The sequence below is a fragment of the Pinus tabuliformis genome, chromosome 1_2 (genome assembly GCF_031772625.1).
Source record: "Pinus tabuliformis cultivar Carrire ecotype Pingquan chromosome 1_2, CPIR1, whole genome shotgun sequence".
Lineage (NCBI taxonomy): Eukaryota > Viridiplantae > Streptophyta > Pinopsida > Pinales > Pinaceae > Pinus > Pinus tabuliformis.
The window spans coordinates 1,237,696,744-1,237,723,598 of NC_142298.1; the positions used below are offsets into that span (position 1 = coordinate 1,237,696,744).

The 26,855-nt window shown below is 37.5% G+C and overlaps 1 protein-coding gene across 1 annotated transcript in view; it reads right to left on the reverse strand.

Moving 5' to 3' along the window:
- Positions 1 to 26,855, reverse strand: part of LOC149210713 (uncharacterized) — a 294,028-nt gene that overhangs the window by 179,665 nt on the left and 87,508 nt on the right. Inside the window, 1 exon segment of the mRNA XM_089396762.1 lies at positions 19,387 to 19,544. Coding sequence (XP_089252888.1) covers positions 19,387 to 19,544 — 158 coding nt within the window.

The window sequence follows — 26,855 nt, forward strand, 5'->3', positions numbered from 1 at the left end:
TGTTCAACATAATACAATGAATGTTGGAATATGACTGTTGTTCATTCTGACCCTCTGAATATTCTGCGTTGCTGCTGAACTCTTGCACTGTGCCAACTGCACTGCTACCAACCTTGCTCTTTGTTGATCAGTTTCTGGTCCCCAGCGACTGCATTTGTCCTCCAAACACTCTACTGCATCATCTAACACTAAGACCATCTTGCTACTGCATCATTTGACTACCATTCACTATGCTATTGGAAGAAACAGAAAAACCTCTAAGAGAAGAGGCATTCTCAAACAGCTTGAGAAACTTCAAAGATTGTTTTCTCTTCCAAAGTTCCTCTAAGCGAAAGGACTTTAACGCCGAAGAAGCCTCAATCCTCAACCAAAGGGTAGTGCAAATCACATTGGAAAGTTCAAAATGTAACAAGAGCAACCTTTGAGAAATAAGATCGAGACTTTTCCTAATATTGGAAATCTCAGAACGAATAAGCGCAAGGCTAGCAATCAAAAATCCCTGATGGTTCTTCGAATTATTAAGGGGATGCTTCCTCTTAGAGAATGAAGGAATGATGGAAAAATCTCTACATCTTTTTAGGAATGTCAGAGCTGATTTCATCTTAGAAACCTACAAACATGCCTACATGAAATGATAAAAATTTAATCGCAATGGCCCTACCGTGTAGGGTTGTAATTTCTGAACTTAGGCTTTTGTGATCCATGACTAGATTGAAAAGAAATCTTTCAGTGATAATCACATCGGAGAAAATATTGTCGATGCATTTCAAACCAACTAGTGGGTTCATCTTCAAGACAAGATGAAGAACCAGATCATGGCATCAGATAAATAGATGCAGAGATATGTTTACTAGCTGCTAGAATGTTTAACAAATGTACATCTCTCTCTATTCTTGGGATGAGTTACACTTCTCCTCAAGTAATTCTTCCCTCGTGGAATTCGATTTTCTTATTATTGGCTCAAGGAATGAATTCATTTTGTAACTCCTCTCCTTTCTCATCTATCTCAGCAAGAGAAAGTGAGAGGAGAGTAGCATGTTCATTGTAAAGGACGAGAACTAGTGATAAGTGTGTGCAAGAGAAGTGTGAGAGCAAGTGAAGAGTAAGAGCAAGGGAAGAGTTAGAGCAAGTGTGAAGGACAAGATCCAATCAAGAGAAGGAATAGATCTTCAAGCAAAGAGAAAGCGCACTTTAGCTGCAAGTTGATTAGACATTGGTAACTTAATTCATTCTCATTCTCTCTCTCTTTGTACTCTGCTGAAAATTTGAGGAAATCTAATAGAAGAAGAATCATTTGGTTTTCCCCTTGTGGGTTTTTCCCTGGTCATTGGACCTAACTCTCAGTGTCTCGTATTTGTACTTGGTTGTCTTCATATGATCCTTAAGTTTATGTTCTATCTACAATTGTTGATCTGAAAAGTTGTGAAGAAGAAATTTGCATTATAAGTAATTGTATGTTGGAAATACTGAGAGGGTGAATCAATATTTCTTTTCAATTGTTATTTTTACCAGTTAAGATCACTTATAATTAGAACACAAAATGAACAATAAGAATAAATACTTTTATTAATCTCTTCCTTACAAAAAATTCAATACAATAATGTGTAGGGCTCCCGCCCTAGATGAAGACACCAATCTTCAATCTCTCAGGCTCCAACTTGTATTTTTCCAAGCACCAACTTGGACTTCCCAAGGCTCCAACCTTGTTAATTTAAGGCACCAACCTCTAGGGCTCCAACCCTATCTTTGGTACAAGCTCCAACCTAGTGTCTTGAGGACTCATATCCTCTAGGACTCCAACCCTCAGCTTCAATTCGTCAAGATGTGTTTGATTATTTTTCACAGCTCCCAATGTCTTCATCAATAAGCCCTGTCGATTTTCAGCAATGCCTTCACTTAGTCTCCACGTCACTTCATCAATGACAACCTTGTCTTACCATGAAGATGTCACCACTACTCTTCATATTACCCAAACACTTTCTCCAAGGTCACTTCGTGATGACTAATGCATCATGGTCTCCAAGATTAACTCCAAGGACAGCGAGGGCTTCTCAACAATGTGTCTACAATACGCTGCACTAAGCCTCAAATTCTACACCAAATAATTCTTCTAAGGATTCTATAATGTACCTCAACAATATTGCTTCAAGGATGCTTCAATATGTCTACTACAAGGATATCTTCAAATTGTCATCAACAAACTTCACTATCCAAAGGCCCTCAAGTACTTAACTTGTTCAAGGTTCCAAAGGTTCCACTATCCAAACCTTCATTTGTCAAAATATTCTACACTGCCTAATGCCTTAATACTTCTTTACTGCCCAATGCCTTAATGCTTCACTGTCCAACCTTCAAGCTATTCTTTGTCCTATGCTCCACGCTCTTCTTTATTCACTGCTTCAGACAGTGACCTCAAACTCAAAAATTAGAATCACCAGCAGCCTTACTGTCTTTGTCCAGAACACTGTTGAAATCACTGGCATTCAATAGATAACACACATTCACGTTGTCTCACACAAACTCACAATCAAAAACTTTGTCATAACCAATCTTCATAGTTTCACAAATGTTGCCTTTACATCGAGTTCACATTTGTGTAAGATCCTAAGTCACCTGACACGGGGATTCAGGATTCGTGGTGTCGGATTCGGACACGTTGACCCCCCGGAACAAGACACGTAAGATTCGTTATATATTATTTTATTAAAATATATATATATATATATATATATATATATATATATATATATATATATATATATATATATATATATATATAAATATATATAATATATATATATTTATATATTTAAATATATATACATATATATATATATTAAAAATTAATATTTCTTACACAATTTTAATTAATGATACAAACATAATATTTTTTTATATATAAAATTATTAACAATAAATATATAAATAAATATATATATATATATATATATATATATTTTAATTTCATAATGAACTTATTACAGAACCATTGACTAGATCACACCAATTGATTCAGTCCAAACTGAGCCTCTCGTAACCCCAATGACAAACCAGCTGACAAGAAACACCAATATATTCTTCACTAATATATAGATATGGTGTAGCCCTAGCTCTTTTGTCTCAAGTAACGATGAAATGCTCAGGCAGCCCGATCATCGGTAGTTTGTTATCGTACTTACCAAGATAAAATCGGACCCCGCCAAAGTGAGGGTTTACTGCTCTATGAAAAGCTTGCGATTCTCATTTTTGTAAGGGTATCAGTCGTCATTTCCCCTGCCGGGTAAGGAATTCATTCTTTCGTCAATGAAAAATGAATGAATATATGCATTACAATGTTAAAAATGCACGGGAAGGAAAAAATGAGTAGAATGTAGTATAAATATGTTCGATCCCCTTACCCATTTCGTTTGACTGTTAAAAACCAGAGTTTTGAACTTTTATTCATGGAAGTTGTACAAAGTTGAATCTTGTGTAGCTTTGTTGTGTATGTCCCCTTATGGGCAATACTATCTCAGGGTTTCAGCACAAAATTGTATTTAAACTTGAAGAACATGTGGAGCTACTGCTTGAACCACCATGAATTATTAGCTTTCACTCGTTAGTCTACTTGCGTATCAGTTTAGGTGGTGGGTTGCAATTATTGTAATGCCTTCGTGCCCTTCTTTGTTCCCCTTTCGCTTATAATCAAACAACGCTTGCCAAATGATGAACATTGTGGCTGTAATGAACAAATGAGGCCTTTCTAACCCAGGTAGGTCACTTTTCCACCAAACGAGTCCTGGAAAATAGGACACGATGTCAAAAATCGTGACACGCTGGTGAATTTCGTGACACGCTTGGGGATTCGACGTGTCATGTTTTTCGGACATGATTTCCGGACGAATCGTGTCCGACATGACGGATTTGGATTCGTGGACCCTATATAACGAATCCGGTTACTTAGGTAAGATCATATCATTGCACATACTATCACATAAATTTGTCAAGCCAAATATTATTGTAGTTCAGTGTTCCTATGGTTAAGAGTTGTCATGAGTATGGTCCGAGGCATAGTCACAAATGTATACTTCTTTAAGGAGGTCTGAGACAACAAGTTTGCACCAAATCTGAGCCATAGACAAGTGTAGAACGGGGCCGAGTAATGACGGCAGGTCTGAACCTCCAAATCTGAGATCATGTGATGCCTGTGGTGATCACAGGTCCAAGAATGTGGTGTCTGAGGGTCAAAAGTATATAATCTGAGTTTCTAACCAAGATGAAAATCGAGTTCTGCTGCATGTAGCTTATTCCATCTGCTTGTGATGTCTGAGCCAAGGAGTTACTTCAAAGGTTAAATGATCTGTCTTTTTTTATAACCCAATCAACAATTCTTTTCGGCATCTAAGTCTTCTCTCCTCGGTGTTTTTCCTCGTTGTATTAACTCTGAATTGTTTTACTGAAATTGATGATAGAAATGAGGGTTTGCAGTCTCTATTTATACACATTTTGTCATGAAAAATAAAGGGATGTGACCATGGAAGGAGGCGGACATGAGGGCCAGGGTATAGGTCGGCCAGATTGGAAAAATAGAATATATAATTTTTCAAAAATCAATTTCTCTCAGGTTATTTGGAGTTAGGAGTTGAGTGAGGACTCGTTAGAAAGAGGAAAGAATCCTCTTTAAGATGGTAAAGGACCCATTGTGATAGGATGCCTCCAAATTGTCAAAAATTATTTTTCTTTGGTTGTTCTTGAATTTTTTTATGCATAAGGTGTTTAGGACAGAATGAGGTCATTAGTGCTTGTCATGTCTTTAATTGTGTCATCATATCATCTCTATGTCATCATATGGTCCTCCATCTCATCATATGGTCTCCAACCATGTCATCATATGTAATCAAGTCCTTCATTAAGTGTCATCGTCAAGCGTAGTCATTCATGTATGTCATCAAGTAAACATTCATGTCATCAATTCCTTCAATAGTGTTCATCAAGTGTCATGATTCATAACATCGTCTTATTAAATGTTTAGGTTAGGGCTTCTTCACATGAGCAAGGATATCATATTCCCACAATAAGGTTAGTTCTTGTTATGGCATCTTCATAAGAAATTTCATCACTAAGGCATTATGATCAATGGGCATCTTAGGGCAACATCACAGATCACTGGAATTTGCCATCACAAACAATGTCATATGGACATCAATGACAACCTTGACTAACAATCTCCCCCTTTGTCATTGATGGCAATATTCTTGCCTTTCAACATTCTCTCCCCCTTTGACATCAATGGCAAACGGGGTACCAAAGTACTCCCCCTATCAAGCTGCTTCTTGATATGTTTCTCCCGTCATATTTTCTTCATCAATGATAGTTCTCCATGTTAGATATGTTGCTCCCCCTGTCAAGATGATCTTCCTTTTGGCAATGTGGTCCATGATAGATATGTTTGCATTTCTTCATATGATGAACCAACTTTCCCTGCCTACATAAACTCCTCTAGCTCAAGAAAGATTGCTTGCCTTGTGATGAAGTGGAAGACATCTCCACAATTTCATGAGCTACCCTTGAGAGATGATTTATCAAGATTGTCCATATATCAAGGATTTCATAGGGCTCTTCACAGATAGCCTCTGCAAGAATAGTTAAGAATCATAAGCTCCCCCTAATAGTATGCATGGTCTTCTTCTTGGCATAATTTCATCATTAAAAAATGGAATATCATATCTGCCAAAGATGTACTCATCAGATCAACAACATGAGTGCATGTCTTGAGTGTTCAAGAGACTTTCGGATCCAATTTGCTTCCTTCTCCACACTTGTGTAGCTTTCTTTTCTTGCTTGGTGAACATGTTTTTAGCTTGTTTAGGGACCCGAGTCAAGTTACAATCATGCCATATGTCCAATGTTATGACAATTGAAGCATTTAGTTTTGTACATAAATGAAGAAGCATAATTTCCTCCTGCAAAGTTTCTTCTGGGAAACTGATGGGGACCATTATATTTGTCCTTGTGGTATGCCCTACAGTCCTTTGCCATGTGCCCAAAATTTGTACAAGAATAGCAATAACCAAAAAATATGCTTTGGTAACTGGGAGATGGAGATTGCCTTAATGTACCTCTGAAGTCCTTTTGCCTTGGAATTCTTTGATGATATCCATTACCTCTTGCATTCTTGACACCATCTGCATATCTTCTTGTAGTAGGGTTTCTTCCAATGTCATCTTGACTCTTCTCCTTGCTTTTGTTGGAACCTGGGGCATCAATATTTCTTTCAAGCTTCTCCACATCCTTTGAAGCATTAGGGTTTGCATCATTTCTATTTGAGGGTTCACCTACATAGCCAAGACCTGATTTATCAAGAGGAGATCTTTGATGACTTAGGATGTCATCTAGGGTTTGAGAACTCCTCAAGTTCTTATTCAACAAGTCAACTTCCTTTTTAAGAAAGACAATTTCTTCTTTCATTTTCTTGCATTCTTCATCCTTCTTTGATAGGTTGATCTCCATTACTTCCTTCATCTTGGTTGCTTCACATGATTGAGCTTTAAGTGAAGAGATTTATGATCTTAATTTAGTGACGTCATCATCCTTTTCTTCTAGTTGGCATATCATGGTGTTTCTTTCCTTTTCTGCATCATCAACTTGTCCTTCTATGAGTGCCAAATCTTCGATCACCTTCTCAACTCCTTGTGCTTGTTTCTTTGTTTCTTCTAGTTGAGATCTAAGGGAGGAGACCTCTTCCTTGTATTGACCAATTTCTGCTTCAGGTTTGTTCAAGATCTTGTGTCTTTGTTCAAGGTGGCTTGACAAGGTGTCTTCCTTTTTCTTTGCTTTATCCAATTGATTTGTCATGGATATGACTTCTTCGTGATGTCTTTTCTTGTTTTGATGACAATGCTCCTTTAGCTTGGTGAGCTCCTTATCTCTTTCTTGAAGCGGTCAACTTCCTTCCTTGTCTTGTCAAGGTTATGGTCACCATCTGTAATTGCTTCTTAAGCTCCTTATTTTCCTTTTTCAACCTGTTAATCTCTTATAGGGCAGCTATAAGTTTTTCCATGAGATTTTCTTTGAAGTATTCTTTATTTTCTTCATCTTCTAGGTCTTCTTTGGCCATGATATCTTCACTCTTGTTTTCAACTTCCTTAATGGGTTCTAGATTTCCTTCTTGGTTTTCATCATCATGATGTTTGTCCCACATATCTTTTGTTGATGAACATTTTTCCACTTTGGCCTTTATAGGATCTAGTAGCCCATTCAAGATTGCCTTCATCACTCTTGCATTATACTCCTTGGATTCTCCTTCCATCATGCTTTCAGTAATCACTGATTCCCATACTTCAACGCCTTGAGACATTAGGAAATTCCTCATTCTCACCTTCCATATATCAAAGTTACCATTGAACAATGGAACTTTCCCAATTTGATTGTCTTCAGTTTTCATGATTGAGGAAGAGACATCTTTAGTAGGATTGGAAGCATTCTTCCTTGGCTTTGCCATTTGTGTTCTAAGGATCAACCTTCAAGTTGCTAGGCTTATGAGCGAAGGTACTGGCTCTGATTCAAATTGTTGGAAATACTGAGAGGGGGTGAATCAGTATTTCTTTTCAATTGTTATTTTTACCAGTTAAGATCACTTATAATTAGAACACAAAATGAACAATAAGAATAAATACTTTTATTAATCTCTTCTTTACAATAAATTCAATACAATAATGTCTAGGGCTCCAACCCTAGATGAAGACACCAATCTTAAATCTCCCAGGTTCCAACCTGTATTTTGCCAAGCACCGACTTGGACTTCCCAAGGCTCCAAACTTGTCAATTTGAGGCACCAACCTCTAGGGCTCCAACCCTATCTCGGGTACAGGCTCCAACTTGGTTTCTTGGGGACTTATATCCTCTAGGGCTCCAACCCTCAACTTCAATTTGTCAAAATGTGTTTGATTATTTTTCACAGCTCCCAATGTCTTCTTCAACAAGCCCTGTCAATTTTCAGCAATGCCTTCAGTTAGTCTTCACTTCATCAATGACAACCTTGTCTTACCATGAAGGTGTCGCCGGTACTCTTCATATTACCCAAACACTTTCTCCAAGGTCACTTTATGATGAGTAATGCATCATAGTCTCCAAGATTAACTCCAACGACAGCTAGGGCTTCTCAACAATGTGTCTACAATAAGCTGCACTAAGCCTCAAACTCTACACCAAATAATTCTTCCAAGGATTCTATAATGTACCTCAACGTTGTTGCTTCAAGGATGCTTCAATATCTCTGCTACAAGGATATCTTCAAATTGTCATCAACAAACTTCACTATCCAAAGGCCCTCAAGTTCTTAACTTGTTCAAGGTTCCAAAGGTTCCACTATCCAAAGCTGAACGTGTCATGTATGTCATCAAGTGTAAACATTCATGTCATCAATTCCTTCAATAGTGTTCATCAAGTGTCATCATTCATAACATCGTCTTATTAAATGTTTAGGTTAGGGCTTTGTCACATGAGCAAGGATATCATATTCCCACAACAAGGTTAGTTCTTGTAATGACATCTTCATAAGAACTTTCATCACTAGGGCATTGTGATCAATGGGCATCTTAGGGCAACATCACAGATCGCAAGAATTTGCCATCACAAACAATGCCCTATTGACATCAATGACAACCTTGACTAACACTGTAACAACATAGAACATTCAATTTTTTGCAAAGTACATTCAGTTCCATTTCGTTTTCTGCAAAGTACATTCAATTTTCTACAAGTACATTCAGTTTTTTGTATAGGAATTTCAAGTTTCTGCAAATAATTTTTAAATTTTTGCGTAGAAATTTCAGATTTTAACAAATAATCCACATATAATAGAATAATGACTAGTTCATTCTTTACTACTTTGATGTAGAGGTTTGGGTTTGCAAAGCTTTTGACAAATCCAATCCTTAAAACATAGGCATCCATTCTAGCATACCAAGCTCTAGCTGCTTGTTTCAAGCCATATAGAGCTTTCTTCAACGTGCAGACATGAGATTCCTTGCTATGTATCTCAAAACCTTTTGGTTGTTCAATATACACTTCTTCATCTACGATTCCATTCAAGAAAGTTATTTTGACATCCATCTGGTGGATGTTCCATCCCATAGTAGTTGCTAAAGAAATGAAGGATCTAATGGTAGTGTACCTGGTTGTAGGATCAAATGTTTCTTCATAGTCCACACCTTCATTTTGAGAGAAATCCCTTGCTACAAATCTTACTTTGTATTTATCTATGCTCCCATCAACAACATGTTTGACTTTGTAGATTCATTTAGAGGTGACAACATATTTTTCCCTAGGTCTAGGAACAATTTCCCAAACCCCATTCTTCATGATTGATCGATATTGTTCTTGCATGGATATCTTCCATTCATCATGATGAGCATCTTGTTCAAATATGGTTGGTTCTGCTTCAATTAGTTTTTACATATAAGCTACATATCCAGAGTATCTCGGTTCCTTGCTTTGATTGAAAGTAGCTTTTGTTGCTCCATGTCCTTCAACATCTTCAAGTGTAGCTTTTAACCAATTTGGCCTCTTCTTTACTTTGGGAATGATTGTAGGTCGAATGGGTTCACTTGGTCCTTCTTCTTCTTGATTTGTAGGAGCTTTGTCAAGTTGTTCTTTTTCTTCAAAGAGTGGAATATCTTCTTCATTGGATTCAACGGGAACATCATTAGATTTTGTATGTAGAGGTTTCATCAAATATGACATCTCTGCTAACTACAATTTCATGATCTTCTTTTATGTAGATTCTATAAGCCTTTAATGAAAGACTATAACCAACAAAGATACCCTTCATACTAGTAGAATCTAGCTTCTCTCTCATCTTTAGGAATATGAATGTAGGTAGGGCATCCAAAGATACGAAGATGATCTACATATGGCTTCCTCCCTGAGAATGCTTCTTCCAGTGTCATATTTTCAAGAATTCTACGAGGACTTCAATTTTGTATGTATATTGTTTTCATAGATGCTTCTCCCCATAAGAATTTTGGAAGGTATATCATGGTTCTAATGCATTCTTCAATGGTCTTATTCTTTCTTTTTGCTACTCCATTTTGTTTAGGATTATTGGGAACTATGAGCTTCCTCTTAATACTTGCTTCCTTGCAAAAGGCTACGAGTTCCTTAGATGTATATTCACCATCATTGTCGAATCTAAGGGACTTTATTTTCATTTATGTTAAGTACTCCACTTCTGATTTGAAATCTTTAAACTTTTCAAAGACTTCACCCTTAGATTTGAGAAGATAGATCCAAGAGTTCCTAGAGTGATCATCAATGAAGGTCACATAACATAAATGGCCTCCAAGAGATTTATCTGCCATTGGTCCATACACATTGAAATGAATGAGGTCTAACACTTTTTTAGACCATCTCTCACAGCTTGACAATGGTTTCCTTGTATTCTTACCCAAAGCACATCCCTTACATACTCCTTCATGCTCCTCCTTTAAGTTGGGGATGCCTTTTACCATTTGATTTAGAGAGGGTAATATTTTATAATGAAGGTGTCCATGCCTTTTATGCCAAAGCTCAAAGGGACTAGCATCCATGTGAACAAGAGCTTGTGGAGGAGGTATCAAAAGCCGATACAACCTTTCCTCTAGAATCCCAACAACCCTTGCCTTTTCAATACTAGAGGCCCTTCCCCAAACAAGAACTTTTCCATCTACAAAGGCAATCCTATCTCCTTTATCTTCTAGACAAGAAATAGAAAGTAAATTTTTTCCAAACCCAAGAGGTAGAGAATGTTGTCGAGATGAAGCTTTCCACCATCTTCTAGCTTCAATGACGTAGATCCAAGACCTTTGACTGCATAGTTATTGTCGTCTCCAAGCTCCATTAAATGAGATGATAATTCTTTTGATAAGGTTTGAAGTTGTCTACTCTCTCCTGTCATGTGTCTCGAGGCTCCACTATCAATGATCCAAGCATTGTCATCATCAAATGTACTTGTAAGTGCTACTATGAATCCTTCAATTTTAACTCTCCTAGATAGATTGTAGATGATCTTGACACCAAAACTTCATGCAACTTTAGAGAGTGTAATATTCCTAATTAGCCATGGCTAATTGGAATATTCGATTTTACTCAATTTTGCCTTCTATAGTTATTTATAAATAAACAGGTGAGGAAAGGGGGACATAACTCACTTTTTGAATAAAGTCACTCCCTAGTAGCACAACGTTGTAACTTAAAGGGGGAGCCAAGGGGGCCAAAAGACCAAGTAGAGAAGGGGGCCCACGTAGACACTTGGAGGGACTGCACAGATGGAGAGGAGCACGTGGCAAGAGAGAAGCTACGTTGGAGGAGGTGGGCCTTAGGGTTTTGAGAGAGACCAACGCTATAAAGGAGAGAGGAGCCTCCTCATTTTGGCATTCAATTATGTTGCATTTGAGCTAGTCACTTCGACTTAGAGCACGCTGGCTGTTTAGCCTGTCTGCAGCACTGTTTAGTGCATCGAGTGTCTCCGTTCGGAGATCTCACCCTTAGCCCCGGGGAACTTCAAGTGCCTGCTCGGCAAGGTAGTTTTCAGCAGTCTTTTGCCAGAGAATCAATCTTTGGAGTTGAGGAGGAACTGAGCATTTTGATGACTACACAGTCTTGAGAGAGGAGGACGCAATCTCTTTGTGTAGGAGTTCCGAATTGGGTTTATGTGGAGGATTTGAGCTGGGAGATTGAGCAAGAGATCAGCGTTTGCATATTGGAGGATTTTGGCATAGTTTTGGGCAAAGTTTTGGAGGGTTCTATTCAATCGCAGTGCAGAGCCTTGAGGAACAGCGTAGATCCTCAAGGGGGTGATTTTCGGGGGTTAGCTATTTTAGAAAAGCTTTCTGGGCTTTTCTAGGTTTATTGAGCAGAGGCTGATTCCAGAGTTTTAGCATTTTCTGAGGAGGGGAACAACCCCAAATCCTCACTTGATTCCAGCAGTAACAGCAGCACAGCTGTTCTCCGGCAGCTTGGACACAGTTCAGAGAGAGGCCATTTCCTTACCATTCTGAGTGTAATTCTTCACTTGTCTTATGCAAGTCGAGGTGCTATCTTTCTGATCACCTCCAGTACTCTTTCCATTACTCATGTATAATAAAATGGCTTAGCACTTCTCTTTGCATTTCTTGAGTATTTGCTTATATTCCATGTATATATATTATTGTATGTTGCACTACTTTTATTTTTATCTCTTGAGAGTCCATCTCTTGTTGGAGTTTGCTTGTGTTTGAGGGATATCCCTGAAAAGGTATATTACAGAGAGATCTTTACAGGCCTTGAGTCCCATCTTCAAATAACTTGTCATTGATGAGGGAGATTTTCCTTTCAAAAGCACTTTCCTTCCTTCAAATGATAGCCAACAAAGTGATCTTCAAATAGTCCCTCCTTCACCTTAGCTCTAATACCATGTTGAGAAATCAATGCACGTAGTTATTAGGGTTTTTATTCCTCTTTTCTTGACAATTACTTGAGATTTGTGTTGGCTTCTTTACTTCTTTATTATGTTATCTTTCATCAAGCAATTACCAAATCAAAAAAGCATGAAAATCACAAAAACAAGAGACACAAGATGTAGGCACTCAGCCAAGGCAAAACCCCTCTCTAGGGGAAAACCTAGTCAAACTCGTCTCTATAATTGAAACAAGTCAAAGTGAGGCAAACCAAGACCTTTTGACCAAGACAAAGACCTCCTCCAATCACCAAGTCGGCCCTCCTTCCAAGTAGACAAAAATTGTCAAAGTCAACAAGAGTCACTTCCTTTAAAACTGCTTCAATTTGGAATTTCAGGCCCCCTTGCAACTCAGAATTTCGGACCTGCAATTATTGCAGAAATTTCAGCCCCTGCAACTGTTGAGAAATCAATGCTAGTAGGGCTTAGGGTTTGATTCCTCTTTCTTGATAATTACTTGTAAATTATGTTGGCCTCTTTTACTTCTTAATTAGTTTGTCTTTCAACAAGCAACTACCAAATTATATGTGTATGAAAATCACAAGAACAAGAGACAAGTTGTAGGTTCCCAGTCAAGGAAAAACCCCTATAAGGAGAAAACCCAGTCAAGAACTCTTCCTCCAGTAGATTCAATTCAAGATGAAACACTTCCAGACTTCTTAGACCTTCACCTATACAAAGACCTCCAACCACCAAGTCATCCTTTTCCTGCAATAGATGATCTTGCAAAATACTCCACGTGACAGCTTCCCAGCAATAGCTTCAGTCCAGAATTTCGGGCCCCCTGCAACAGAACTTGGACCTCAACTTTAGAATTTTGGACCTACAATAGATACAGAATTTCGGCCCCAGCAATTTCCCAAAAAACTTCACACGTGCGAGAGAAAGATAACCCAAAAATCAATTTAGAGTTTCCCAGCAAAGTTCGTCCTTCTCCAAGTTCTTCGCTCTCATTTTATGCTTCTCTGTTTTGTGGATCAAACTTGTTGAGTGAGAGAGTGAAATAGGTCGAATGCCTCTCCTTATATAGCCAGTCTGTTGGGTCGAATTGCCCTTATGTACGCCGACTTATTAGGGACAGGGCCGACTTGGTGTGGAGGTGACAAATTAACTCAAAGATAATTCTTTTTACATGATACAAAAGCCCATGAAGAGTCTAATAAAAATGATAATGACTCTAATTACTCAAAACAAAACCTTGAAGCCTTCAACAGAGGCTTTGACCTAGAAAAATTTGACCCAAGCATGAAACCCATGCTTTAATAAGTCATTTTCTTTGATAATAAATTTTTATTTTTGATATGTACAATTATGAAGACTGAAGCTAGTTACGTTCCTCAACAACGAATTTCCCAAAAACCTTAGAAAATTGGCATGTGTGAGAGAGATGCCCCAAAGCTTCAATTTTTGTCCTTCCTTTGATTTGACCTTGTTCTTTAGTTCGCACTTCTTTTTCTCTTCCTGTACTACAGATCGAACTTGTTGATGGATGGATGCCAAATAGGTTGAATTCTTCTTTTATTTATACTGCTTCCACAGGGTCAAATTGCCCCAAACTGGGCCGACTTGCCCCAAACTCGGCCAACTTGGTGAGGAGGTGAAATATGACTCTTTTGACTCAAAATATTTTTTCTTTACATGATACAAAAGCCCAAGAAGGATCTAATAAATAGTACAATGACTCTTATGACTCAAGAAAACCCGAGAAGCCTACAATGGAGACTTTGACCTAATAAAAGGAGCATGAAACTCATGCTTCAAAATAAATAAATAAAATTCTTCTTTTACAATAAATAGATAATGATAAAGTACAATAGCAATTATGAAGACCGACCATAGTTACATTTTCAACAAGTTGGACTATCAACATTGCTTTCACCTCTACATTGTTGCCATTGCTTTCCTTTTCCATCGTATTTGGCTGTAAAGACACACTAAAATGTTTCACCCCCTCCAAACTACTTTCTCCATCAGAATTTCTGTAAACGGTAACTCAAAAAGTATTCAAAATAATGGTGGTTTTAGTCTGCTATTTCTGTAAAACACGTTGTTACACTACAGTTGTCTTTTGCTGGCATCACCATCTAGCAAATTCCTTCCAGCCCACATGTACACCCATATGTATGTTGATGTCAACCACTTCAAACTTTACCTATAGCACTACATCAACCTGTCTGTCAAAACACACCACCTAAGCAAGCCACCGCTCCTATCTCCTCCTAAGCAAGCCACCGTTGGTGCCGAGATTTACTCACCCGCAATGCCTATCCGACCTGATGTATCTCACAAGGGGCTATGCCTAACATCACACATTTCCAATGCAGTTGAGCCTGTTGTGTTACACAACATACTAATCCCAAACTGATGCCCTCCCTCGCCAACCTCCTATCTCACGCACACCCTTGATGTCAAAGTAATAAAATGTCAAATGATTTAAGCCTCATGCCAAAAATTATCTTCTGCAACTAAATCTACTACAAAAGAGGAAACTCGTGCTCTCATTGAAAAGAGGACCACTCTAAAGAGACAAAACTAACCTCATTATATTAAGACATTGTTATGATTTTTTACATATCATTACTTTATTACTAACCTAAGACATATTTATTAATAGTGAACACTACTAACAATCAAACACAGACCGTCCAAACATGAAAGTAAGGTCTTCTAAAATTCCAGTAAGTTCCCAGCCCTCTATTCCTTCCCTCAAGGTCCAAATTTTATGGAGGGAACTTTCATACATGGATCAGACCTTTGACCATTGGGATCGAGGTACCTAGCTACTTACACTGAGCTATGCATACCTAAGGTCAGCGATTGAGCTAATAGGGGATCCGCACCTAGCAAGGGAATAGGCACCAGCTCAACTTTAATTGAGGGGACATGCAATTCACATTGAGCGATGGAACAAACACTAACCCACCTTTGGTTTAGGGAACAGGCAAGCACCTACATGCACTCAACCATTGAGGGAACACATTCTTCTATACCAACAAGGCTTTAGGAGCCTAAAAGCACAAGACAAATTTTAATTGCATGTTGCAAAAGGGGTAATTATCACCTTCCTATTGAAGTAAGTAATATGAAATATCACCCACTAGACAATTTATTCTATTACATATTTCTCTATTTTCCCAGGAAACTCATTTGTCGGGGATCCACCATGCAAGGCTAAATTGCCTAGAAATGGAACTTCCTTTCCTGCACTGAAACACAAATGATAACTTGCTTCAGTTGTAGTTATACAATATTGCAAGTATGTAGCATAAAAACTATGCTGAAGCACGAAGACTGATAGCTTGAAGGCTTGAATGTAAAAATACACACAGGTATTTAATAATAATAATTTATTAATATATATATAAGATGATATAAGATGTTACAATGAGGCCCTGCTTTTATACCTCAGCAGGTGACCTTTCGTGAATGGGCATGTCTTTTAGACATGCATTTTCACTTAATTTAATGATTATTTAACCTAAATAATATCTAATTATTTAATATTTATTTTATTTTATTTATCTAATTGTTATGAATTATATAATATATTCATAACATAGCCTCATCCTTCGGAAGCTTTGTCCTCAAAGCTATATTGCTGGCAATTGTCTTTGCGGTGGTTGTCTTCTTGGCATATAATCTGGGCATCGTTTCATCATGTAGCTCATCAATAATATTACCTTGGAGTTTTATTTTTATTTTTTTAATACTGATTTTTTTTCTAGTCTAAATTAATTTTTCAAACTCTCTTTATTTTTATTTTCAAAACTTTAATTTAAACAAAAAAAAAATAATTACTATTTTTTATAACTTCAATATTTTTTTTGTGACTCTAATTAATTTTATATATATATATATATATATATATATATATATATATATTGAATTAATTATAATATATATATATAGTTATTATATAACTATATAATTGAGTTATAATGTGACCAAATGTTATGTTATAATCGAACCGAAAAAACGTGACCAATGATGTGAATAGTCACGTTGGTAGTTGACCAGTCACTGTCGATTTGAATCGGAGGATAACACGGCCAGGGCAGACGTCAACACTGTTAGGGATGGTTGAGTGGCTATTGGATGGCGCGTTGAATCGCTGTGAGATTGGATTGGTCGGGATGAACATAAGGGTCAACGAAGGAAGAACGACGTGCAAACTGGACCTGAAAAGAATTGTGGTGGTCTCTAAACAACGAGAAGCAGCGTTGAGCCGAAGGTAACATGGACATAGATGGAAGCGTGTATTAATACCACTGTTCCAAAGATCTGACATATTGCATGCACCGCAACATGCATACACCAAAGAAACTTTAAAGGTGTCCGCCATATAAATACCATCGCCCTTATCATTTCCAAATGTCATTAATTTGGAGTTGCTTAAGCATCGCAATCCATTTCTTAGAAACGAATACCAATTTTCTTTGTAACTTCCATGAAATCCAAATCTGGAAATTTCACGCTCGTTGTTTATAGAGGCATCCGCAACCTCTCTCTCAGGAGAATCCTTAAGTCCTTGCAGTTCCTTAGCAGCTGAAATTGATATATTCTCTGATATATCCACTAGAAACTCCATAACCTTAAAAGGTGTTTTAGCGAGGTCTGACTCTTAGAAAAAAAAGACAACAGCCTTCCTCATTTAAATTGTTTACAAATTTGTTACACAACTCTCCTATTCTTGTTTTAACCCTCTCAAATTCTTCTCTTTTTCCAGAAGTGAGGTGAACTCCTTGCCTCTCAAATTCCCTACCCAAGCGGTTGACATAGCATTGAGCTTCTGGATCTAGCCATTCACCTCTTGCTGCAAATGCCTTGACAACGAGATAAACATCTTCTCGCATGCTGCAATTCACATTGTGAGCATCAATTATTTTTTCTGCTTCAACACTGGCTTCTCGGACATCCTTTGACGTGGCCACCATTCTTGGAAGCAAGCAAGACTGCACTAAATAAGATTGTTCAGCTTCTAATTCAGCAAGAGGCTTGATAACATTTGAATAAGCAACCTTGTCAAGAGGCACCGCTGCCACAGAATCATGTATCTTCTTTGATTTGGCAACAATACAATCAACCAGATTCAGTATTTCTGATGTGGTAAGATTAATGCAGATTTTTATTTCAGGACATCCTTTACGCCAACCTCTGAACAATGAAAGAAGGACCCTGGTAGCCATGAACGCTAAGGCAGTTGCTAGTGCAAATGCCACTGCCTACTTCTGCGTCTTCTTGGTCTTGATCTTCACCTGCATCTCCAATTTTTTTTCGAGTAATCGTTGAGCAAATTCTCACACAGAAGAAAGAAGAAAAAATGCAGTTGCCTGCTAAATAAACTGTCGCTCGATTGTAATAAGGCCTCTGATAGTTTTCTTGATAGTTTTCGTGTAGTGTTTGTTTGGTCATTGCTGGCTGGTGCCATGCTTTCACTCCGTCTGCTTGCTTTGTCTCTGTTTTTCCCGTCCATTTAGGTAAAGGATAGTCATGAAGGTTTCCCAACTCTACACTTTCTACTATGTTGACCACATTGATATTATGATCTTGGTAGAAAGGAAATGTTTGCTTCTCGTCTTCACTGATAGGAGATCCAAGATTAATAATCTCTATCAAGGGTCGAGTTTCCCAACTCGTTCTGCTGGATTTACCACCCTTCTAAACGATTTCTACAGAGGTTGGTAGTGAAGAATTACCGTTGTTGTTTTTCTCAGCAAGTATGTTTGGAGGCCTTCTATTCTCATCTGAGTTAGATTTATCACCATCCGGATCTTCAGTATGCAACTTATCTTCTTCGACATTATTTTCATCTGGATCATTATCTTGATCATTTTCCTTATTATCAATTTCCTTTCGACATTCATTAACTTCTGCAATTGATTTTTCTAATCATTGTAATGCTTCTTGAATACTAAACTGCTCAATGTAATCAAGATGTGAGTGTAATGGCACATTGTGCGGCGAACTACATTCAAAGGCCCACATCATTATATTGTGAGCCATGGCTCTGATACCACTGTAGCATAAAAACTATGCTGAAGCACGAAGCGTCGAAGACTAATAGCTTGCAGGCTTGAATGTAAAAATACACACAGGGATTTAATAATAATAATTTATTAATATATATATAAAATGTATAAGATGATATAAGATGTTACAATGAGGCCCTGCTTTTATACCTCAGCAGGTGACCTTTCGTGAATGGGCATGTCTTTTAAATTTAGACATATCTTTTCACTTAATTAATGACTATTTAACCTAAAAAATATTTAAATATTTAATTATTTAATACTTATATTTATTTTATTTATCTAATTGTTATGAATTATATCCAAAAACAAAGTACATGCTGAATGGAACACTGTAGAAGAAAAGCATATAAAAACAATTCTGTGCATATTTATGGACTGAACCATCAAAAACAGATTAAAACCTAGAGCAAGTTTACCAGACTATCATAATTTAAGGTATTTTGATTAGAGTTAATAAAACAATGCTAGAGGATCCACTCACTCACTCTCACATTATAATTGGATTTACAGGACAAATGTTCCACCTAGTTATTGAAAGATATATATTTTTATCATCAAATGACCAAATTATAAAGTTCTGTATAAATTCTTTGGTACAACTATCGGAAACATGCAAGTAATTTACAGATTAAAAATGAGTGCCTCCTTCGGAATCCCCTCAGAATCATCCCCCAAACGTTACTTGTTACATGTACGTTAACACACCCAATGTTCATTCCCACATCCGAGTACCAGATATCATGTACGCCTCGAAAAAATTATACCATTTCAAATGCAGTTCTTTCCTGAATAGTAAGCATGTTTTCTGCCGGCAGGAGATGATAGATAACAAGTCCTACGTAAATTGCGAAATGTGCAATCATTCTACTCAAAACAGCTAACAAAATCATTTCTCTGTACCTGAGGATAGGCTCAAGGGAAAGCTTAGCCTGCATGTGCAACCGGCAAAGGAGTTTTGATACAATCATTTCCTTGTGGAGCAAAACTTGTGGTAAGGTTTGCACCACTGGCATCAATTCTTCATATAGAGAAATAAATTCTGCCGCACTATTCAGTTCCTGGTTGACAATAAAGAGAATAAACAAATTATGATGGAAATGGAATATACAAAACAATTAGGGAATTAAATTGTCAGTGAGTGAAACCCCATCCTGTGTATAACAAAAATGATATTTTAGTTAAAATTAACCTTTGCCAATAAAAATTGACATAAGTGGAAGGATAATATTCCTTGTACACATCTTTGCCTGCTTATACTATGTTTTGTACCATAAATGCTCAGAGATATTTAGAGGTTTATCTTTTGCAATATGACAAGAACTTCGACAAAAACTCTCTTAAATTACATCTTTAGAATTCAAATCCCTTAACCATTTTAGTAGAACAACAATTTATGTTGACCACTGCAATCCTTGAAAAAAAACCCAATGCTGGAATTTGAAGTTCGTCATTTCAAACATATTTCTTTCAATTTGCCTTTGCTTATGTTTTCAAATAACTTTTACACAAAAATGCAAGGGAAAAATAAATTAAGAAGTATCCCAAGCCATTTATGAAATCCCAGCCAGACATTCTGGCTGAAAATATTTCATTGAATAAGGAGAACGTATCCATCAGTAATACTAGTTTTCTGTTGTGCAATGTTTTTGAGCTAAGAGATTATTTTCTGACGAAAGGTAAAGAATTCCAATTTGGTTACTCCACGTTTGCATGTGTATGAATTTGCTTTCTCAAAAGAAAGATAACCTAAAGTCTTCTTCATTGTATTAGACAGTTGAATGGTCTTGCTACTGTATAGTCTATAGGATTACCCCTAATATTTTAGTTCTCATTCATTTAATTAATGTAGGACAAACTGAAGATAATAAAACACCTATTGCTCTCTCACCCTACCTAAGGTTGCTTGGGAACGGGCGCGGAAGTAGGAAGTGGGTGTGGAGAGCGACATTTTCAAAAGCTCTCGGGTCAGAAGCGAATTTTATATCATATATATTTGTATATATTTTGATGCATATATGTCAACAAAAGCATGTAGAATGATGAACTAGTTATGAAAAGCATAAAAACATGGATTAAACCATATAACATCAATCATCTAGTAATTACAATCTTCATCAACCACAAGTCCACAAGTTACAACTTTTCATCTACATAGCATGTAAGGGTGCACATAATCAGGAGCATATTCGAGAGAAGGGGGGGCGCTCCCCCGCAACCTTGATCCTACCAGGAGTAAGAAAAGGAACACCCTCAAACCCAAAGTCTTCAGGACAAAAGTAGCAACATTGTTACATGCTTATGCATGATCAACCTCAAGCAAAGCAAAAAATGCAAGTTTTCTTACATCTTGGGGTTTTCACACAAACTCATGTTTCCAAATGTAAGAAGCTTGACCAAACTTCAAGCTTCACAAGATGAAGCAAAGTTCGTTAGATAAAATTGTCATAATTATAACTCAAACTTCATTGTTGGGACTAGCTTGACTCACCAACAGCTTGGTCGTCTTGGCTTTAAAGTTGAGATGAGCCTAGTCTTTCCTCTCTAGAAGTACAATAAAGCCTTTCTTTTTGTAAAATACATCTCATATTAACAACAGAATATTTACAAATTTGAAAATAGGAGGGTAGATAAAGTGCAGCTACAGTAAAGTCTAAGTAGTAAAGTGATGTAATATTGAGTTATTTAATGTAGTGGTTACATTGTTAGGTATTTGCTGTTAGAAATCATGAGCTAGAGGATCTACCTTGAATTCTTCAACAAATGCACATTCAATAAGAAAAACAAGCTAAAATATAATAGCACCCTAAGTAACATGGCATGTCCTCCCCCCCCAACCCCTGTGTCACGTATTTCACATGCCCGACACGACACATGTGACAAGTCTCCAACACGATGTTGACTCATGCCCTAATCACAGGACACTAGTTGGACTCATGTTGGACATTATCCCTACTGGTGTCCTGAAACTTGAACTTGTGTCCAAAGAAAAAGCATCTTAAAATCTCTCTATTGCCCCATTCTCACACAATTAAGCTACAGGTTTGGAGCTCTCAAAGGTTTTCAAGTGCAGCTAAGGGCAATTAAGCAATGTTAGAAGGGATTCCATGTGTTGGGAAGTGCATTTGTTCATGCCCTTTTAATGTTATACAAATAACGGTAATGGTAAATTCTCAAAGTAAAAGGATGAAAATCCTAGCACCTAATTTTTAAACATTACCATTAATTGACTTACCATGTTTGAGAGCGGTTCCGACCTCATTGGATTTCAAAAGGAGAAAGTAAAATTTTAGATCCCACTCAAAATCCAACAAACTTAACAGTTTTCAAGATTTAAAAGTTGGGGGGATTGTAACATTTCCATCGCAGTTTTTCATGTATGAGGGTATGGAATTAGCATTTAATTAATAGGACCAAGCCCTGTATGTACCTCGATGTTGGTAGCATCGATTGTTGAACTCCTTTGTCATGACCCAAGTAAAAATGTAGCCATCACTCAAGCAAAATCTCGATTTGACAAGTTAAGTTTTTTCTATCTTATTTTAATGCATAGAGGGTCATATTGATTATGAGAATCCAAATATAGGCAGTGATTTTGATGATATGTGGTACTAGTTATTTGTTGTAGCATGGTCTTTTTTTACTCTACAAGCCAATTAGGGCCTCTTTGTTGATGTATTTTTGGTTCAGAGATGGATTGTGCTTAGTGCTATTTTGGTTATAAGCATTAGCAATATGATTGAATTTGTATCATCATCATTTAAATGTTTTGTATATTTCATATTTTATATGTAATTCACTAATTTGTTATATTTTCTAATATATATTATAAATATATAATATATAACATGTCCTTTGTGTCATGTTCCAACGGGTCATCGTGTCACATGTCAGATATTCGTAATTTTCGGGTCCTTCGTGTCTCGTGTCCTCATGTCATGTGACTTAGATAGTGCCTTGTGAGTAAAGAAGATAAAACCATTAACATGAGAAACACAACATATAGTGCCCTAAGTTAAAGAATGAGAAAACTCACTTAAATGAGATGATTACATATGGTGTGACTAGTGTGTATTTGTACCAATCACATACAATTAAAGTGCTAGACCCAAGCAAGAGAATAGGTTGACCTCACTGTAAAATTACAAGTCTAATGATGGGTGTAACTACCCAAAGGTTGACCCATAAAGGAACCCAACCACACATAGTAGGTTGGCATGTGCCCACAAATGACAATTATTCAAAATATCTCAACTTCCCCCTAAAGTTGAGCAAGGGGCATGTTACTGCTCAATTTAGCAAGGGTCCTAGGAGGGGTTCTGAAGGGACTACTACTAGATCAAGTGGGATACAATGGGACAAGGACCCATTGTCACCTCAGTCGATGTCCCTTGCCCTTTACAGACTTTCACCGATGGGAGGAGTCCTGGCATAACGAAATCACTAGGGAAGATGAATCAATGATAGGATAGGTAGTGATTTCTAGGGACCATTCACAAGAGAGGCTCAACGAATAGGGTTTGTTTTCTTTAGAAGCAAGGTGAAGGGCTCTCTAACAAAGGCTCAAGGGATGCCTAGACCTAGGGATTAGAGGTATTCCTTAATGACGGATGCCCTACACCTAAGATTCCTTTTCGAAATAAGGTTTCTAAGTGGCCTTGTGAGATAAGGAATGACAAAGATGCAGGGACACAAAGAAGCCCAAGAGGACCCAAGCAAAGCCTAGGGTTTCAGGTGAGACTTCAAACAAAGGCCTAAGCCAAGCAAGGGAGAAGAAGGGATCAACAATTGGTGAACTGCCTTTGATTTTTCTAGCAAAATAGATCCCTTTGAAGGCCGCAACGGCACAAACCCAAAAGGACCAAGAACCAAAGGATTTTGAAGCTAGGGCTTGGTGTATCTCATAAACCGACTGTGGGAACAACTTCAAATTTGGAGGGCATGTGGAGGACACACCAATGCAATTCCTAGCCAACTCGTTGAGCAAGTGCATTTGTTCATGCCCTAGCTAGGTCGTCCAGGGTTAGGGCAGCAAAAATGAGGAAAAGAGAGATTTTCAAAGAAACCACCAAAGATTGAGATCAATGCCTAGACAATTTGGAGAATGGAGTCAAAGTGAGTTCAATTTTGAGAAGCTTATCTTATCAAGGAGCCTTATTGCAACTTTGCATGCTCTAGATAAGCATCTACAAAGTCTCAACAAGGATTTATTCTTCGTTGTGTATATTTAATGGAGTTTCAAGGTCAAAGTTCAATACCCACCCTACAAACATTTGATCTTCTTGCCAAATTGAATAACATATACAACGAGCCAAGATTACATGTGATTATGAATTTCGCATCAACAATTAGGGTACAAAAATAATCCAAGCATAGCGTTCCAAACATTAGAAAAATTACATGAAAAAATCCGCATAAACAAAGCACTTACATGACAAGAAGATTATATCCATCCATTAGGCTTGCAAAAATGAAGCTCCAAGACAAATAACAAATATCCAAACATCAAAATGCACCAATTGATCTCCAATTCGCTCATCAGTAGCAGGTCGGAGTTCTTTTTTTACAAAGAGATACCAATCCAAGTGATGATTAGAGGTGAAATGATCCTCTCTTACACACTACTCTAAGGAGTTTGAATGGCTAAATTAGGCCTAATGATGCCCCTAACAATAAAATAATGTGGAAATAACAACACTTTGGTGACAAACCCACCAAATAGCTGCATAATAAGAATAATCAACCTCTCAAGAGGACTAAAATGATAGACAAGTAGGTAGAAGGGTCGTTGGAAGGCCAAATGAAGTCCAACATGTGCTAGAATGAATAGAAGGGCTCCAAAAAATAGTGATGAAGGGGATGGCCCCTTGATCTCCAAGCAAATGACTTCTGGTGCTCCCAAGTGGCTATGGGGGTACAAAAGCATCCTCATGGGTCTCGAACTGAATCGAACAAGCATGTGTCCCATATGCAAGGGATGGAACAATGATCCAAGCCCTTCTTTGTCCCAAGGTGAGATAAAATCCCATTTGGCCCCTAGACCAACTGCTAAGTGTGTGGTGCAAGTATGTAGTCGGTTGGGCAAAGTGGTCCAAGTACATCATCATCATCAATAAGTCAGACACAAGCGAGCAATGAATGGTGCTAAAGGATCCCATGGCATGGCTATCTTCTGTCTGTTATGGTGGAGGTCCATGGCTCTCAACGCACACCCTACAAATGTGATTATGACCCTCTAGAGAGCTTGGATGGAAAGAACAAAATTCGTTCTTCAAGTTAAATACTCCAGAAGGTTGGAATATAAATATCTCCATTGAGATACAAGAATATATATTAAAATGTATAGATAAGGATGATACAATTGAGAGTGAGGGGATTGCTTATATACCAAGCACGTGTTCCTTTATGAACGGTCATGTCTCCTTAGACATGCTTTTTTGTTTAACTAATTATTACTTATTTACATATTATTATGTTTATTATTTATTATCTATATTTATTACTTTTACATAATTATATTCAAAACATTGCCTTCCTCTTCAAAAAGCTTTGTCCTCAAAGCTTGTTGATGGAAGGGCTTGATCTATTTTTCTACTACGAATGTCTTATCGTCTCGGGACAGTCATCCTTGTCAATACAAGTTGATATGATCCTTGGAGTGATATATAAAATTGTCGCACGGAGGAAGGATCTGACCATCCTATATTAATCTATTGGAAACTTGTGATGAACTATTATGTTAAAATTGGAAACTAGGGCCAAACTCCATGTGGATCACCTTATTTATGGCTTTTGATTATTTTCCTAGATTCTTCTCATCGAGAGGTGTAGGATTGATCTAAAGATCATCTGATTCTAATAAGTATTTATGGAGATATGAATTTATTTTGATTATGGACAAATTGTCAAGGTCGGCCAGCAAACTTATGTAGGCTTAAAAGCCCAATAGTCACATCTTTTCACCCTCCATGTTTGCATATAAATACAAGGAGGCTTCTCCTCATTTGGAGGATTCATTCACTCATCTTCTCTCTCTCTCTCCCCTACGAATAAAAGGAGAGCCTCTCTCTCTCACACACGTGTGGCTGAAAGGAATACGTCCTAGAGCAAGGAAGACGCAGAAAGGACGCTAGGGCAGCATGTCATCTTTTTGACCAGCGTTGACCAAGTGTTGACCATCCAAAAGTTCGGATTGGGTGTGGTTGCCTCTCCTAGGCAAGCCACAAATTTTGGCATGAAAACTGAGGTAATCTGACCTCTAGTTTGACCAGTGTTGACTACCCTAGTTTAAGGCTACAAGTTGACTTCAGAAATCTGCAAATTGACTATACTTTTGGGGTTGTTCAAGGGTTGTTTCTTCAAGCTGTTCGAGGACAAGTTGACCAGAAATTGACCAAGCATTTTAGAGGTCAATTTCAACTAGTTTGACCTAGTTTAACCAAGTTTGACTTTGCTGATCTAGGGTTTGTTGCTGCTGATATAAAATTACAGAATTCAAATTTTGTATTATTTATCTCTGCTGAACTATTGAAGATAAAAGAAGATTTGATCAAAGGGTTTCCCCGCATTGGGGTTTGTCCCTGGCTAGCCACCACATCTTGTGTCTGGCTTGTTTTTTGTTGATCATTTAATGTTCTATCTGCACTTTACTTAATGTATATGTGATTGCTAATCTGTGGATAGTAAAAAAAAATAAGTAAACTGCTCTAAGCATAGAACATACCATAATTTAACATGGTATCAAAGTTGAGGTGAAGACAAAGCCCAAGCAAGAGCAAGAGCAAGAGCAATCACCGAAGAGAAGGTTGGCAAGGCTATCTGAAAGAAATCATGGGGTCCTCAACACACTTCCCTGTTGAAGACAAACTCCATGAGAACTCTGACTATCACGGATGGAAGATGTCGCTCGATCTAACATTAGAAGAACAAGAAGTGTTTGACCATGTGAGAGGCGGAATTGTTGAGCCTCCATCAAATGCATCCGCTGCTGCTAGGAACAAATGGACCAAGGGAGAAGTCAAAGCAAGAAAGATCATCCGGGACTCTATCAACAAGTGCTTGGTGGCCTATGTTTCCGAGCTAAACACCTCCAAGAAAATGTACGATAGACTGGTGAGTTTATTTAAAGTTAATGATGCAAATCAAGTCTTGTTTCTTAGAAATAAGCTGAAGGAAATTAAGAAGGGCAAAGATGAGAGTATGCAAGCATATTTCTCAAGGATCACTGAGATCAAGAACGATCTCCTATCTATTGGGGAAGCAATTCGTAACAGAGAAATGACACTCACAACTCTTGGAGGACTACCATCTAAATGGTATATATTCAGGACTACTCTTATCAACAATAACGTAATTCCTGGATTTGAGGAATT